The sequence below is a fragment of the Protopterus annectens genome, chromosome 6.part0 (assembly GCF_019279795.1).
Source record: "Protopterus annectens isolate FY-2018-M chromosome 6.part0, PAN1.0, whole genome shotgun sequence".
NCBI lineage: Eukaryota > Metazoa > Chordata > Ceratodontiformes > Protopteridae > Protopterus > Protopterus annectens.
The window spans coordinates 403,085,043-403,103,390 of record NC_056737.1 but is presented as its reverse complement, the minus strand read 5'-3'; the positions used below and the strand labels follow the sequence as shown (position 1 = coordinate 403,103,390).

Genomic DNA, 18,348 nt, shown 5'->3' with positions numbered 1-18,348 from the left:
TGGATATTCAATGAATCTCGACCTCCATCTGAGATTTTAATTTTATTTATATTTGATAACTGGGTAGTGTCCGACTGAGCCAGAGGCCAGTTGTCAGCAGACACCCAGGAAGAAAAGCTCCAAGGAAGATTACATAATTATAAATTTGTACATATGACAATTACAATAGGAGTTCAAACGGAAGTTCCTTGACATAGTACCTAAAAGCATACAACAATGGTAGTACAATACGCTTATATTATTCATACAGACAAAATACAAATATATATATATATATATATATATATATATATATACATATATATATATACACACACACACACACACACACACACACACATATATATATATATATATATATATATATATAGATACATATTGATATATATTTTTAAGATAAAAACATCACAAACTGAAGCTAAGAAGGCTCAATTGCCAAGAAATATTGACAATGGGTGGTGGAGAGAAAAAGTTAGACAGTAAGGGGTTAAATTAGTTAGCCTGGTAAAGAACATGAGCAAAGCCTATGTTTGGTGAAATATTCCTTTAGGGACGGTTTAAATTAATGTGCATCACTGATGGACAGAGTATGCTGAGGTAGAGAATTCCAGTGTTTGGCAATGATGTGCAAGTATAAGGAGACGCTGTGAGAGTTTGGGATTTTGTTAACTTTCAACAATACTTTATCAGCAGACCTAAGAGATTTTACGTTAGTGATGGACAAGGTCACAGAGCGGGGCAGTTGTGAGGTTTGTCTAAGACTGTATGGGCAGTTAGTAGCAGAGTCAGAGTAAGCAGGTGAGGGAGCTCTAACCAGTTTAGCTGGAGAAGGGCAGTGCAATGGTGAGAAGTTTGTGACTGATTAGTGTCAAATTTGGTTATTCTGCTATTGCAAGATTCAATGCTATTCGGTTCAGATTTGCTAAGACTGGTAAATATTTGTGAACAGTAAAGCATGGAAGTTAAGAGATGGGTTTTGGCTGTTGCAAGTCTGGCATGGTCAGTAAGATATGATTTAGCCCTATAAAGAGTACTTAGTTTGACATGAACCTTTTTAATTGCTAGTACAAGGTGTTTGTCAAACTTAAGTCCACTATCAATTGTGACATCAAGAAGTTTTGTATGTTCAGCCGGTTCTATTTGTGTGTCATTGGAGGAGGAAATAGAGATAGGTGGTTGTTGAGGTATTACAGAAGACCATAAGCTTGGTCTTATTGGGGTTAAGTATAAGTTGATGGGCTGTTAAATAGTTTTCAATATTGAGGAGGGCTGCCTGGAGGTTTTTCTTGGAGTCCCTTGCTAGAGGAGCCACAGCAAATTAGGGAAGCATCGTCAGCGTATTGTACGATTGAGGTTGGATTTACTGAGGAGTTTAGGTCATTGGTAAAAATTGTAAATAACTGGGCCAAGGACAGATCTTTGTGGATCTCCTACACATATAGGGAGCTGGGGGGAGAGTTTATTGTCCCATAAAGTGGCTTGTTTCCTATCTGACAGGTAGCTACGAAACCATCTTAGGGCTTCAGAACTGCAGTGGTAGAAAGCCAGTTTATTGAGAAGTATTTGATAAGATAATGTGTCAAATACTTTTGACACGTCTATGAAGGTAGCAGAGACTAGTTTTTTTTGTTTTTTAGTTGATTTACGGTATTAGTAAAGCTAATTAAAGCTATACTGGTGTTATGCCTAGATCTAAAGCCATATTGTGTATTATATAATAGATTATTTGACAGAAAGTGGTCTATGATCTGTTTGTGTATACATTTTTCTAAGATTTTGGCAAGTGGTGACAACATGACTATGGCTCTGTAGTTGGATACATCAGTAGAGGGACCGCCTTTATGTAAGGTATGACATGAGATATTTTCCAGAGGAGTGGTACATACTGTTCAAAGATAAAACAGTTATTGAGAATAGATATAGGGTAAGCAATGGAAGTAGCAGCTAGTTGTAGAAAGTCACCAGGTAGCTGGTCTACAGCTAGTGTGCAAGATTTTAGTTAAGAAAGGAGATTTTTAACATAACTTGTTTGGATAGGTTTGAGATAGAGGAGGGTAGAATTGTTGTTGGAGGTTTGAGGTACAGACAGAGGCGTAGTATTAAGGGTTCTGTTTAATGGAGAGGTTACTGAGTTAATAAAATGGGAGTTAAATTGAGTAGCTATGCAATCATTTGGGATGGTCAGAGTTGGGGCTGGGGTAGTGGGTTTTCCTGGGTTGAGAAGGCGGTTGATTGTTTGCCAGCATCTTTTGGGATTTGGTAGGTAATGAGATTCTGTTGACTTCTATTATTATGAAAGAGATACCAGGCTCTGTCCCTTTGTTTTAGTAGAAGGATTGTAGCTTTTGACAAACTGGGAAGCTGTTTGGATTTGGTACGAATTTTGCTAATTGGGGCTAGATCATTAAGCATTTGTAGGAAAGCACTATTGAAGTACTGTACTGCAAGGTCCAACTGAAGAGTTTTTAGAGGTGCCCCGTCATACTGTTGAACAAAAGTATTAAATAAGGTAGGAGAAAAGTGTTTTTATTGCAAATGTAGCGAAATGAAATGTTACAGGAATTGTGTGCATCAAGTAGGTAGGGAAGTGATCACTCAGTGTGTCAGGGAGAGACCCAGCATCATAGTTAATATTGGATTTGTTAAAATCCAGTCAAGAATGGATTGTCTGTTGGTACATTTGTCGATGCATGTGGGGTGGTTAATCTTTTGACAGAAATTGTACAGGTTTATAATGTTAATAGGGGGTTAGAAGAGCAGGTAGTCCAGTCAAGGTTAAAATCTCCAAGTAAAATAGTTTCATGGCTGAAGTTGGTAGAGGCCCATTCAAGGATGTTTTCAATATTTTGGAGATTAACAGGGGGCAGGTAGATTGATATAAAGATAACGGACTTATGATTATTCATATCTAGGCGTGCTACTAAAACGTCTGCGTTAGGGATATCAGGTGGAGTAGAGTAGAGTTGAGTTGTGCCAATTTAAGATGGTCTTTAAACAAAACAGCAATCCCACTACCACGTCTAGATACTCTATATGCTCTGAGGATGTTATAACCATTGGGAAGAAATTCTTCAGATTTAATATTAGGCTTAAGCCATGTTTCAATAATGATAGCTATATGGGGGAGTAAAGAGAAATAGCAGCACAATATTCATTGCACTTTGTTTATCAAGCTTCTGAGGTTGATGTTAACGATGAGAAGGTCAGAGTTACTTTTCTCAGTGGCAGATAGGAGTTAGGTGTGGAGTTGGGGAGATGTCAGAATGCAGATTTTGGGGGGGTGGGTAGAGAATGTGGCGAGGGTTGGGCCTGGATTACGGATGTATGTCACTTAATATGGGTAAGGGAATGGAGGGCAAGACATCTTAGTCTGAAAAACAGAGCGCTGTGGGTTTGAAAATATCTGAGAGAGAACAGTAGAGTAGGGACGGTGTTGAAAAGGTATGGAGATGTGAACAGTGAGTTTGTCAAGATGCAGGTCCTCAATTACTGGCAAGGTAGGGGAAGGGTTATTTGTCAGAAGGTATAATTGGAAGGAGGAAGTATAAAGGGCTAGGAGTAACAGACCTAGCAGGACAGGGAGAGAGATGATAGGTTTAATTAGAGGCATAGTAAAGAAGGTAGACTGCAGTTAAGGTCGGCGATGATAGTCGGATTGTAGAAAATCTTATGCAGAAGAGTCCGAAAGGAGACTTTATGAGATAATGGATGAAGTGAGAGTGAAAACTGCAAATGGAATGCTGATTGGAGGATAGCAAGAAGGGGAGGAGCCTGTCTAGGAATAAAGGAAATCAAGCCTGAGGTGGGTGGAAATGGGAGTAAAGTAGGGGAGCGGAGTGAGCCCGAGCGAGTGAGCAGCACCTGGAACTAGCAAAGCAACAGCAGAAATGAGCCTGCAAAATAAAAACTATCAATATCAGTGTAGACAGTAACCAGTTAAGTCAGGAATGCAGGAAAAATACTATAGGACAATAATTACAATAAAGCTGAATAAAATAATTTATTACAATAAAGACGAATTAAAGAAATTACTTGCACTAGCTTTTGAAAGTCAAATAAGAATTTCATGCAGTAGTCTATGAAAGTCCAAGGGAAACGCCTGGTAGTAAGATAGAGGGTCGTGGGTATCCATTTGTTAGCCCTGGTTCCAAATACGCTTCTGAGGAACAGGGTCACCAAACTACAAGATGTATTGAAGGGAGTCCCTGGAGGGAAGTCTGTTAGTCTGAAAAGAATGGGGGGAGCTACGAGAGGGTTGCATGCAGCTGTTGTCCATTGCTTAGTGAGCGCTAGGATGCTCTATATTCAGCTATTTTGTCAATATTTGCAAGTACAAAGTAACTTATAAGTGTAAAAGTTTAGGAGCATGTTCACCATGAAAGAGACACCTACATTCACTTGTAAAAGTATAGTAGTGTCCCTGTCAATGTTATAACAAAAGCTGTTGCAGCACGATCCACTGGAAGGCTGTCCAGGACAGCACTTTCAGAGGTTTTTTTTTTGGGGGGGGGGGGGCACCGAATGTATGAGGTCACTGTTTTTTGGACAGCATCTTTATTTTATGGGATGGTACAGAGGTAGAGATACATTTTTGTGGAATATCTGAACAGCACCACAAAATTTTTCAAATTCACCTACAGGTGGAACAGGGTGCATACAAATTACGTATGCACTCTTACTTCTCATTCAGCCAACGGATTTATATCTAATGTTTACTTTACAGGAAAGAGACATTCTGTAATGCATATTTACATTTTACAAGCAGCCACACCTACTCTCAAAAGAAAGCTTAGTTACACATCAGGCAATAAGAACAGCAAGAATGACCTCACAACATGAGGAAGTAGGGGATGAACAAGTCAAACTGAAAGCCATGTTTTTAGTGAGATGTTACCCCATGAATTTAGTCAACAGTCTGGATCTTAGTTTTTGATGAATGCGGGGCAAGTACAAGCCACGTATTGGGTCTCGGTTTAGATAAATCATGCAACAAACAGGAGGCTAAATACAAAAAAAGCAGTTATTATACAATACATTCAATTTTTTTTAAAGAGAAAGAAGGAACTGGAACACGTTTAGAGTAAACACAGATGTGTATAGCAAGGTAAGGGCTGAACCCACATTCATTACCAAAACTAGGAAGAGCTTTAAAAAGCTTTTTGAAAATAAAATACCAGTAAGTACAACTTTGGTTTGTGGTACTTCAACTTGTGGAAGCTGTAAACAGTGTACATATACTGTTAAGACAAAATTCCTGGTGTTAGACAACATCCTTAAAAGTAGAATAACATTTTGCAAAGGAAATTGTTGCACCTCTACAGTGGTATATGGTATATTTGGCTAAGTGCGACAACTGCCCAGCATATTATGTTGGAAAAAAAGTACAGTTGTGTACACTTACCATAAATGTAGATGTTAGAGTGTATTCACTGTTGCAGTCATTACATTTGGGTAATCCTGCTGGCAGGTTGCCTTCAGTCGGCCTGAATTCCAAAGTCGTCGGTCCTGCGTCGGCTGCTGTCGCCCCTTCCCTGTCAGGTCGTCAGGGGTATAAAAGAAGCAGCCAATGCAATTTTCTTCAGTTTTTCTTGCCCCAGATGTCAGGTGCCCCCTAAAAGGGTAGCCAAAATGTACATTATATATATATATATATATATATATGCACCAATATAAACTTACCTTCATCTACAAGCAAATACACCACATAGGTATTATAAATGAGAGAAGGAAAGATAAGTTCCAGCAGAAAAAAAGGGGGATGGCAGGTGGGTAACCTGGACTGCAACAGTGAATACACTCAAACATCTACATTTATGGTAAGTGTACACAACTGTATTATGTTCTTTGTGTTTTACTGTTGCTGTCATTACATTTGGGTAGAGTCGCAAAGCTATGGTTGGGAGGCTGGAGCTAAACAGCATTAGGAGCAGCTATGAGGCCCTGCAGAACTGCAGTGGCAAAGCCTGCCCTGGATTTAGAGTAGAGTGGCAGATGATGGTGCTTTGTAAAGGTGTGCACTGAACTCCAAGTAGCAGCCTCTAAAATGTCTTTGATTGGTACTCCCTTGAGAAAGGCTGCTGAAGTGGCTGCAGCTCTGGTTTGAATGTGGCCTAATGCCCTTAAGCACTGGCTTGCCATGGTGAAAATAGCAGAAACGAATGCAGTGGCCTATCCACTTTGAAATAGTCTGCTTTGAGATGGCCTTTCCTTGTGATCCTACAGCATATGCCACTAGTAATTGCTCTGTTTTCCTGAAAACTTAGGTCCTGTACAAGTAGAATCTAAGCTGTCTGTGTACATCCAAAGAATGCAGAATTCTCTCCCCCTTGTTCTATGAATATGGATAAAAAGATGGCAGATAAATAGTTTGGTTAAGAGCCACACTGGGCACCACCTTAGGCATAAATGCTGGGTTTCTCCTCAGAGAAACCCTGTCTGGATAAAACATGATAAAAGGTTCCACGGCCATGAGTGCCTGTAGCTCTGAAACTTGTCTTGCAGAAGTTATTGCTAGGAGCAGAGCTGTTTTCCAAGAAAAAAGCTTTATATCAGCAGTAGCAGCTGGCTCAAAAGGAGGCAGGGTGAGTTTTTCCAAGACATAGTTGAGGTCCCATGCAGGTATTGGTGTTCTCCTTGGAGGCCTTAAATTTTTGGCTCCTCTGAGGTACTGCTTTAATAAAGGATGAGAAAAGATTGGTGGCTCTGCATTGTAATGAGCCGAAATGGCAGAGGAATGAATTTTAACTGATGGAAAAGATAGGACTTTGTCCAGCATCTCAGTTACGTATTGCAAAATCTGAGGAATATTTGGTACAGCTGTATGAGTTTCTTGTGCCTGGTTCAAAGCACAAAATCTCTTCCATTTTCCAGCATAAGACTTTCTAGTACTAGGCCTTCTGGCTTCCAAAATGACAGCCATCACAGCTTTACTGAGAGGTGTGTTTTGTATGATTACATTATCTGCCATGCTGCCAGGTTTAAAGTCCTGAGTTGGCTGTGCAGGATCTGATTGTTTTGCTGGGACAGTAGATGGGGTATTTGAGGTAAGGTCCAAGCTGGGCATTGAGACAAGTTCCTTAGGATGGGATACCAGTACTGGCGGGGCCAGTCTGGGGCAATCAGTATCATCTTTGGCTTCTCCTGTCTGACCTTTAGGAGTACCTTGGGGAGGAGAGGCAGTGGAGGAAAGGCATATAGTGATAGGTTTTTCCAGCTGAAAGATAGGGTGTCCACTTTCCATGCTTGTCTGTGATAGGTCCTTGTGCAGAATCTTTTTAATTGGTAGTTGTGAGGGGAGGCAAACAGATCTATGTCCGGGCATCACCATATCCTTTTTATCATGCTGAAGACTTGTGGATCCAGGTGCCACTCATGGGGATCCATGAGGTTTCTGCTTAGTTCGTCTGCCAGAGTATTTTCCTTTCCTGGCAGGAATTGTGCCTGCAGATGTACTTGGCAAGTCAATGCTGTGTCCCACAAAGTCATGGCTAGTCTGCAAAGGGGGTAAGAATGTGTGCACCCTGCTTGTTTATATACCACATGACTGTGGTGTTGTCTTGCTTTATCAGTAGTTGTCCCGGATGAAGTAGGTCCTTGAAGGCTGTCAGGGCATTTTGAACAGCTAGCATCTCTTTTTGATTGATATGTAGATGCATTTGGTTTGGAGGACCATGTGCCCTGAATGCATCTTCCTGCAATGTGCCCCCCCCCCCCCCCCAGGCATAATCTGATGCATCCATTGTTAGTGTCTGCCTGACTGGGGGTAATGTGAATGGCTGTCCCTTGTTCTGGTGACAAGCCTTCGCCCACCATCAAAACTCGTGTTGCAGGCAGGGAATGAGAGTAATCAGTTTCCAGGCTGTGGCAATGTTGAGTCCAAACACTTTTTAGGTACCATTGAAGTTTCCTCATATGCAGTCTTGCATATGGAATTAGTAGGATGCAGGATGCCATGAAGCCCAAAGCCTGCAGAATTTTTCTTGCAGATAACTGGGCCTTTGTTGCCAACATTTTGAAATAGGTAGTCAGTTGCCTTTGTTTGTCTGGCATGAGATAAGCCATCTGGGCAGTTGTATTTAAGCTTGCACCCAGGAATATCTCTTGAGAGGGTACTAGTTTTGATTTTTTTTCGTTGACTGTGTACCCCAGGCATGTTATAAGTCTTTTCACAAACACCAGATGCTGTAGAAGAATGTCCTTGTTCTCTGCTTAAATTAGACAGTCATCCAAGTAAGGATATATTTGTATTCCTCTTTGCCTGCAGAATGCAATTACTGGTGCCAGGTACTTTGTAAAGACCCTGGGCGCAGTAGATAAGCCAAAGGGCAGTGCAGAGAATTGGTAATGCACTGAGCCAGCCTTGAATCTGAGGTATCTTCTGCATGATTGTCTGATTGGGACATGCAGGTATGCCTCTTTTAGGTCTAAGGTCACAAGCCAAGCGTTCTTGCCCAGCATGGGCAGAAGCTGCCGCAAAGTCAACATTTTGAATTTTGGTATATCCAGGAATGTGTTCAGAATAGATAGGTCCAGTATTGGTCTACAGGCCTTGTCCTTTCTGGGTACCAAGAACAGTAGAGTAAAATCCTTGTCCCTGCTCTTGCTCTGGTACTTGTTGAATAGCCCCCATGTCCATGAGGGGTGAGACTTGTTTTTGTGCCTCTGCCCATTGATTTTTCTGGCAGATCTGGCCAGCCGTTTGCCTCTGGCAGGGTATGGAAATGGAACTTGTAGCCTTGTGACACTATATTTAGAACACACTTGGCCTGGGTTATAGTGTCCAATTTTGAGAAAAAAGTGTTAATTTTCCCCCTAAGGGTGCTGCCAGGAGATAAGTGCTTGGCGCAGGCAGAGGGAAGTCATTGGGACTGTTTCCTGTATGGTTGTGATTTATCTTCTCCAACTTTGGAGGTAGAAGCACCCCATTGCTTTGACCTGTATAAACCTTGCGCCTGGGATCTGCCTCTAGGGCATCTGGATCTTCCCCTTTGAGGTCTGTCTGACACAGGAAAGGACCAATTCTTTGTATGCCAGTGTCTGCTAAACCTAGGTGGCTGTACTTGTAAAAAATCTTTGACAGTTTGCATAGATTTAGCTTTGTCCTCCATTTTCTTTAACACCTCTTCTTCCTTAACACCAAACAAAGTATCATGCTGTAAAGGTGCATCTAATAATTTAACTTTGACATGATCAGGCAGATTTTGTTCTTTTAACCAAGCATGCCTCCTAATTACAGAACCCGTGACTGCGGCCCTGCAGGAGGCCTCCAAAGAATCAAAACTACATTGCAAAGTATGCTTTCCTACTTGTTCAGCTGCATGCAATAAATCCTGCATATTTCCTTATTTTCTGCACATTCAGAGTTTATCAACATTTTCTGTTTAAGCAATGCCATGACATGTTGCTGATATTTAAGCATATGAAACTGACAGTTTAAGGCCCTTATAGCCAAGGTAGCAGATGTGTAAACCTTTTTTCCCCATCTATCCAGTGCCCTAGAATCTCTGTCGGAGGGGGTAGGGTTTTTTTGCAGCGGAAGCCTTAACTCCTTTGGGACCCTGTGAAATAGTTTCTGGGTCTGCAGCAGGGTTTTTTAAAAAGGAATTTATGAGAGTTAGGGACCCTGTAATATCTGTCAGGCTTAACAGGAGATGGAGGTAAGGAGTCAGGGGTAAGACTAGACTCTGAAAACACATAATCTACAATGTCTAACACAGGTAGAATGGCTAGAGGCCTGTGTTGTGGTAGTAAAAGGAAATCCCTGAGCCTTTTTTTAGATTCTGAAAAATCTTGGCTCTCCCAGTGGAAATGCTCCCTCATGGTATGCAAGGTTTCCCCAAAAGAATAGTCTTCTGGAGGAGAAGCTGAAGGTATAGATTCTTCAGTATCAGAATCCTCATAGGGGGGGGAGAGAATATTCCTGATCAGAAGAGGAATCAGAAGAAATAGAAACCTGATCTGAAGATTCATAGTCAGTCTCTTGCCTAGGCCTCTTATCAGGAGGGGGATGGGAACCCCTGATCAAGGTAATCAAATCTTTGGCCATTTTGAGCATCTGTTTTTTGGGCATAGAGGCCTGTCCACATGGCTCTTGAGTTTGTTTCTTTGCTTTAGAAGGTGCTTTAGTCTTTGCCTTTGAAGCTGAAGTCAGTTTAATGTAAAGATGTTTAGGTCTGAATACACCCTCAGAAGCCAGTGCCTGCTCAGCGGCTCCGGACCCATCTCAGGGAATAGTATCCGAGGCTCCAATACCTTGAGTTTGCAGAGGCATGGCCGACTCCATGTGGGAGTCGGTAGCGGCCTGCAACTGTAAAGTAGCGGGTGTCAGGGGCTGCGAAAGCACCTCACTGAGTACCGGCGACTGGCTTAGGAGAAGCTTCGTCGGCGGTTTCGGGCCTCGGTTGTTTCTCTCTCTCCTTTTCTTTGCATTTTTTGTGAACTCCGGTAGTCGGATGGCTATCCGACAACATTTCTGGATAATTAAACTGGCGTCCAAAATAGTTTAAAGCAAAATCATACCAACGCTTAATAGTGCGTTGGTTAAATCTAGCACAAAACCGACAACCAGAAACGTTGTGATCAGGGCCTAGGCAAGGAATACAGTAAGAATGGAAGTCCTTATGAGGTATTTGCTTTCCACAAGAAATACAATTATTTACTTTTTCTGACATCGGTCTGGAGCAAGAAAAATGTTTCCCCAACGGGGTATTTAGCTTTATTGAAGACTTCAGATCTGAAATTCGAACACGAAAATCTCAGGAGTCAGTCGACCGGCACTTGCGAACTGCTTCTGCTTCGAGCACCACGTGGCAAGAAAGACTGAAGAAAATGGCATCGGCTGCTTCTTTTATACCCCTGACGACCTGACGTCAGGGAAGGGGCGACAGCAGCCGACGCAGGACCCAAGACTTTGGAATTCAGGCCGACTGAGGGCAACCTGCCAACAGAATTACCCAAATGTAATGACTGCAACAGTGAAACACGAAAAACATCTGAGCATGTGTTTAAGGTTCGCATTTATGAACATCTACATGATATCATTAACAAGGATGAAAACAATGCCTTATACAAACACTCTACAAGCTGTAATAGTTTCAAAAAAAATTCTCCCTTGCCATCTTGGAGAAAATGAACATTAATGGCAGAGGTGGAGACTGGAAGAAACGGCTATGTAATAGAGATCTTGTGTCACTCCCCCCCCCAGCCCCACCCCAAGCTTAACGATTATGTTTTTATTGCACAAGTTTTGAATAGGATGGCTAAAGAATTATAATTTTATTTATCTGCATTCTTTTAGTAAGGTGCATCTTATTTACCGAGTAATAAATAGACTCACATTATATGTATGTGTTTTAACATCCTTCATCTCTAAAAAATAAAAATTATTCAGAGTTTTTAACTATCCAATGGAAATGCTGCAAGCATAGTATAAAATAATTGATGGTTGGTTTTATTATTCTGAAGTAGTCTCCTTGGAGAGACTAAAACGCTCATTCTTATTAAAATCCTTCATTTTACCACTTTGGATCCTCAGTGGCATTTTTTCTGCATGGAAGACTGATACCCAGACACTCCCAATAGTAGAAGGAGCAATGGATCTTATAAAAAAGAATTTACAGTCTTATTCAGATATGCTACCAATAAATCTAACTCCATATGAATTGCAGGAGGGTCAGTTCTGGGCACATTGCAAGTGCTGAGAAGAGCACTTTTGGCCAACATAAAACATTGAAACAATACTAATTTCTTGAGTTTAATTATGCTTTGACTTAGGAATGGGCTCCAGTCCCATCATGGTATTAGAAACCCTAAAGACCTAGAGAAATTAAATCCACAGATCAAAATAATGCGATGTATAATGTTTGTAAATGTGAACTTGTTAATATGGTTTCATTACTTTTATATAAATGCAAGTTTGCTTAGATTACCAGTGAGATATATATATATATATATATATATATATATATATATATATACACACACATATATATCTATATATATATATATATATATGTGTGTGTGTGTGTGTGGACCTTTTACAGACTCGGCCCAGGAGCACTGTCTGGATAACTGACTATTCACTCGCACAATAAGTAATTGGATGACAGACTCAAACTATGGTAAGAATCTTTTGTAGCTTTAAACCTCAGAACTGACATAAAATAAATAACTGAAGTGTTAATATCTATACTATTATTATGCAAAAATATTTAGTGACATACTGTTAAACTACAAGGACTGCAGTTGTAATCAGAAAACTAATTCAGTGAAAAGGGGAAAACTCCATACAGACAAACACACAAAAAATGACAATGATCACCGTACTTCAGTAGTATTATTCCCTCTACTGGAATTTACAGCACAGAGCTAGTATAAAGTACCAAGGATTTAAAGTTTGGTCTCACATTCGTCGGGAAGGGAGTGCAAGGAAAACATTTCACTGGGACTGCAGCAGCTTTCATGGTTTGATTTTTTTTTTTTCCTGTTTCAAACTTTATTGCAGTTACAGGTCTCAATGATGACAGAGCCTATTTAATATAATAAAGATGACAGCAAAACATAATGGCCATTTTCCCCATATCTTGGAGAAAACAGAATCTTTTGAAGATTCTATTTGTTCTGTAAAGTACACTTACAAATTTTAGCCAGATATCAAGAAGACGAGGATCATTGTAGTACTTGGTCTCTTCTCCAAAGCGTTGTACTACTCTTTCTAACAATGCAGTCAGATTGCTTTCTTTTCCACCCTGTGGGTAGGCCTCTTCAGTCCACTTAATATACCTGAAACAGAGAATGCAAAAAAAAAAACTGTAGTAAAGCAGTTTGTCTTTTGCTTTTCAAATAGCTACATTTCCCAAGGCACAACTAAGTAAAAACTAATAAAAGCCAGTACCTTTTAAATAGTTTCACCCAAAATACATTTATAAATTATATACTCCTGTTAGCAACATTGTGCTGACATGAAGTAAAGAACAGTTGTTTAATAAACTTACCATAACAGTAGACATTTGCATGATCACAGCTGCAGTAGCCACAGTTGCATCCCACTCAGAAAACAACAGCCAGCTTTGAAAGGTTCAATTGAATCTTTCACCTGCCTAAACAGTTATTCAGCTCAAGCTGACCGGAAGAAAGAGTGGTTTTGAAGCCAAGCTTTTCAGAGCTTTCATGTGAACTGATAGAGGGAAGGTAAAGCTCTAAAACGAACCATACTAGGAAAGTAAAAATATATATCCTCACCATAGCAATTAAAACGTACAAAAATAAGGGGGTTGGATAGAAGGAGCAGCGACTGCAACAGTGATCATTCAAACATCTACTGTTATGTTAAGCTCACATACACAAAAGTCCTACACTCATTGTTATGAACACTGCTGCCGTAGCCTTAACTTTATGGGTAGATTACCATTTTTTTTGTCTGTGAGGAACAAGGATGTGGGTCTAGGAGTCCCTGCAGAATGGTCTTGGCAAAGCCGGACCTAGACCTGGAGAAGGAATACAGTTTACAGTGCTTTGTAAGGTTATGTACAGAGGACGAAGTCACTGCTTCTAGAATACTTTTAAAATAGATCCATAGCTACTCTAAAACAATGACCACACAAATCAAACTGCAGAAAACTGAACTCAAAGTCTGAAACCACAACACATCAACAATCTAAAAATCAAACCTCAAACAGCTTTTATGCAAAGGAGACTAGTCCCTTCTGCCTTCCCCACTCCCTGATAACTTTATTTTACATTTATTGACCATGTTTGTCCATCTGAGCCGATAGCCATTTTTCAGCGGAGGCCCAGGGAGAAAAGCTCCATAAATTCCAATAAAATTTTAAATGAAAATAGTAATTATAAACTAAGCAATAACATTTTCAAGTTGGAACAGTACAAGCATAAAACTTACTGTGTTAGAGTTGACATTTAAAGCAAGTTTTGTGCAGAAGCAGAATGCAAAGTTTGCAAATACAGCCAAGGTAGTTACAGAAGATCATTTAGGTAGTATATCAGTAGAAATATTTTTAAGATTGAGTGACAGGTAATTACCTGGGATAAAATGACTACGAGAGCTAACACAACTGAAATAAGACCAATGAGGGCAGATAGTGATCTTCATAGAAGAGGAAGACAGTTTATGAAGGGTGAATACAGTAGCATGACCAGCAACTTTTTAGGTACTCATTGGTGGCTGATTTAACTTCTTTGAGTTGTTTAAGTGATCTAATTTGCAATGGGAGTTTGTTCCAAGAAATGGTAGGGAATTGCTGTAGAGGTTTTGACCCATTTTGCTCTTGGGTTTATAGGTTTGTAGTAGGTCTTGGTCTGAGCTTCGGAGAGTCCTAGAAGGAGATAAGAATAGACAGGTTGGGACAGGAAGATGGTTGGTACAAGACAGAGTGGATAATCTGAAGCTGTGAGAGGAGAAGCTGATGGGGTAATTCTAGCCAGTTTAAGTGTTTTAAAGAGAGAGAGTGATGAGATCTATAGCTTTGATTCACGGCAAATCTGGCAACTTTGTTATAGGTAGTTTCTAGCTTAGTTTGGAGAGATGTTTGGAGGTTGGTGAGGATCTGAGAGCTATACAGTAGACTTGGTAGGAGACCGGCATGAGACAGGGAGACTTTAGCTTTGCGGGATAGGAACTTTTTATTTCAGTAAAAGAGGAAGAGTTTTTGATGTATTTTCTTAATACAATTATTAACATGAAAATCAAATTTCAGTTGGTCATCTATCCCTAGAAGCTTTGCGTTGGGTTTAACTATAGGTGTTTTATTCACAGAATGGATAGCAAAAGCGGATTTAAAGTGGTTTAGATTTTGAAGAAGAAAAAGTAAGAGTTTGTTTTTTTATGGTTCAGAATTAGCTGGTTGTTAGAGAGCCAGGTTTCAATAGAGTAGAAAGATTTCTAAGTAATAGGATTTTAAGTCAGTGAGGGTGTCTGCAATGGTGATGACTGCAGTGTCATCTGCATGTTGGATGAGGGATGACTGAGAACAGGAGGTATAGGGTAGATTAGTAAATATATTGAAGAGTAGTGGACCAAGAATAGATCCTTGCGGAACACCCATTTTGATAGGGAGAGGAGGGGAAAGAGCAGAGAGCCATTTTACCGATTATAAAATATCTATTTGTGAGGTAGCTAGCAAACCAGGCAATGGCAGAGGTGAAGAAGTTAAGGTTAGAGAGTTTATCCAGAAGAAAGGAGTGAGACTATATCAAATGCTTTAGAGAGATCAAGGAATAAGAATAGCACTAGTTTATTGTGATCTCTGGCCAGCAAAATAGTGTTGATAAAGGATAGGAGGGCAGTAGTCGTGCTATGTTTTGGACGAAAGCCATGTTGTGTGGCGGTAAGCATATTCTTTTGAAGTAAGTGTTTCCTGACTTACTTGTGCACACATTTTTCTTATATTTTTGAGACAGAATCGCTATGGGTCTGAAATCGGACATTTCTATGCAGTTGCCTCCTTTGTGTATAGGTAATGTATAAAATTCTTTCCAGAGAGAGAACATTTGATTCAATGATAGAGCAGTTTATCAGTATAGTGACTGGGAGAGCTAGAGAGTCTGCTACTATGTAAAGGAAATAGGGAGGTATTATATCAGTAGATGAAGGACTGGGTTTTAGTTTGCAAAGTAGAGATTTAATGTAGCTGGTAGGTATTGCTTTAAGGAAAATATGTTAGTAGAATTCTGACTAGAAGGGTCAGGTGGATTTGTATAAGAGACAGGACTTATCTTACCAATGGATTCTATGAAGTGGGAATTGAAGACAGAAGCTGTTTCTTGGGGTGTATTTGTTGGGCAGGGATTAGGAGACGAGGGGCTACCAAGATGTAGTATTTGATTTACTGAGTGTCAGAATTTCTTGGGATTTGATCTTTGCGAAGTAGGTGGGTCATTATAGAAATCTTTTTGGCCTTTATGTTTACATTTATATATATATATATATATATATATATATATATATATATATATACATACACACACATATATATAGTAGACTCCTAGTAGACTATTCTCTATCTGTTAAACCTAGCACTTGCTCCTACAGTACTTATTACCTTGATACGGCACTCTTGTCATAGATAGTACCCCAAAAAGGCAACCCCCCAATTCTCGGTCACCCACATCCCCCGGAATCTTTTTTTAAAGTTTTTGTCTATCCGTCTAGCATGTCGAGGGATCAGTTGCTAGTGTCCTCTCCTGCTCAGCTGGTGAACCTGGGAATATTGAGGCAATGTTACAATTGCCTCATGTACACAACAACCCTCTCCTCCTCCCACAAAACACAAATACATGCGAGAGATGCAACTATACGGCCAAACTGGAGGCTGAGCTCTCTCAACATAGGACTGGCAAGACCAGTCAGGAGGAGAAGGTTACCACACACACTATAGACCCAGTCTCACATAGTACCATTACAACCTCAAATCATACACATAAACACACAAAGACATACTCGGAGGCTCTGATCAAAAATCTACCAAAACAGCAGAGGCCACCAAAGCAGACACCCAAACAACCACCACCTCAGAACACAACACCTGCAACACATAGACCTCACAGTCAGAGTGTCAAACAGTCACAGCCCTTAAGGCCAAACACAATGCCAGGCACACTAGTCATTGGTGACTCCATAGTCAGACACACTGGCGTCCCGCTCACCAGACTGAGTAAGGAGAAGGTCACAGTAAGCTGTCTGTCGGGCGCTAGAATCCGCCACATAACGCAAGCACTCAGGTCTCTCAACAGCAGGTACAAATATGACTCAGTCATTGTCCACGCTGGTGTAAGCGACCTGAGGCGTACCTCCTTGGACTACATGAAAAGAGACATTGAGGAGCTCTCTGATTATGTAGCCCAGGCAGGTATGACCCTGACCTTGAGCAGTATCCTACCTTCACCAAGAATGATGCCACAATACAGAGATAAGATGATCAGCTTTAACAATTGGCTTAAACACTGGTGTCATTCAAAGGGGATCCAGTATCTGTCTGCCTGGGATGACATGCTGGACAAGCCACGCTGCTTCGCAAGGCGGCTTGCACCTGTCACCCTGGGATTCGGATATTGGCAAAGGCTCTTGCCACCCCATAGTGCCTTTTTAGGCAAGGCTCAAATTCTAAACCTACCACCCTAGAACACAAAAAGGAAAAAACTAAGGGTAATGCTGCTCAATGCCAGAAGTCTAAATCTCAAAATGCACGCTCGAGGCCCTTCTCAGTATGGAGAACATCGATGTCTGTGCTGTGACAGAAACCTGGTTCAAGGCTCCTGAGAGCACCCCAGCGATATCAGGTTTTACCTCATATCATGCGTTCCGGCCCCAAAATCCGGACAATACCAAGAAAGGAGGGGGGGTATCCATATTCATCAAGGACACCCACACCTCAAGACTGGTGGCAACGCATGATGCATCGGAGACCATCCAGGTGCAATTAACCATAGGCAAGACTGCTCTGCAAATTGTAGCATGTTACAGGCCACCCTCACAAACTCAGGAACCTCACATGGCCTTCCTGAAAACACTACAGGGGATAAATGTATCACCAAACACCATCATACTAGGTGACTTCAATTACCCTAATATAGACTGGGAACACTACTCAAGCCCAAACACCCTAGCCCAAAAGTTCCTGGAATTCATAAACTCAAATGCCATGGAACAACTAGTCACCATCCCCACAAGAGGAGATAACATACTTGATCTCATCATCACGAACATGGGAGCACAATGTTCAACACCGAAGTATACCCTCACTGGTGAGATCAGATCACAAACTAATCTCGCTGGAGGTCTTCATCCCACCCCACCTGAAATAAAAAGACCACAGTAAAGAACTTCTCAAAAGCCGACTTCACACTTCTAAAGACTAGTGTGGTCTCCTTTAAGGCCCCGAGCGGCGGAAAACAGTACTCAAGCCGCTGAATCACTTACAAATGCCTTCTACCAGCACCTGCAGGACTGCATGGATAAGGCAATCCCAAGCAAAACAAAGACTCTTTGTACCAAAGGCAGCGTCTAGTCTGGTGGACCCCAGCCATAAATAAACTCTACAACAAAGGAGGAAGCTACTACAAGATGGAGCAAAATCCTTAAAAGGTAAGACACCCTTGATCACTATAAGTAAAAACTAAGAGCTCTCATAAAATCATCCAAAGCAAATTTCGAGAGAAAAATAGCTAAAGACTCAAAAGACAATCATAAGGCCTTCTTTAGCTATGTTAGAAACCTAGGAGGAAACTCCCAGATATGCTCAGAACTAGTTCAAAATGATGTGAAGATTACTGATCCTACAGACATTGCCAACATACTGGCTGACAGGTTCAGTGCAAACTTCTACCCTCCCAAAA

General features: G+C 40.8%; 1 protein-coding gene across 1 annotated transcript in view; it reads right to left on the bottom strand.

Moving 5' to 3' along the window:
* Nucleotides 1-18,348, bottom strand: part of BUB1B (BUB1 mitotic checkpoint serine/threonine kinase B) — a 1,687,592-nt gene that overhangs the window by 1,430,639 nt on the left and 238,605 nt on the right. The window contains exon 4 of the mRNA XM_044074144.1: nucleotides 12,636-12,780. Coding sequence (XP_043930079.1) covers nucleotides 12,636-12,780 — 145 coding nt within the window. The remainder of the gene's footprint in view (nucleotides 1-12,635; nucleotides 12,781-18,348) is intronic.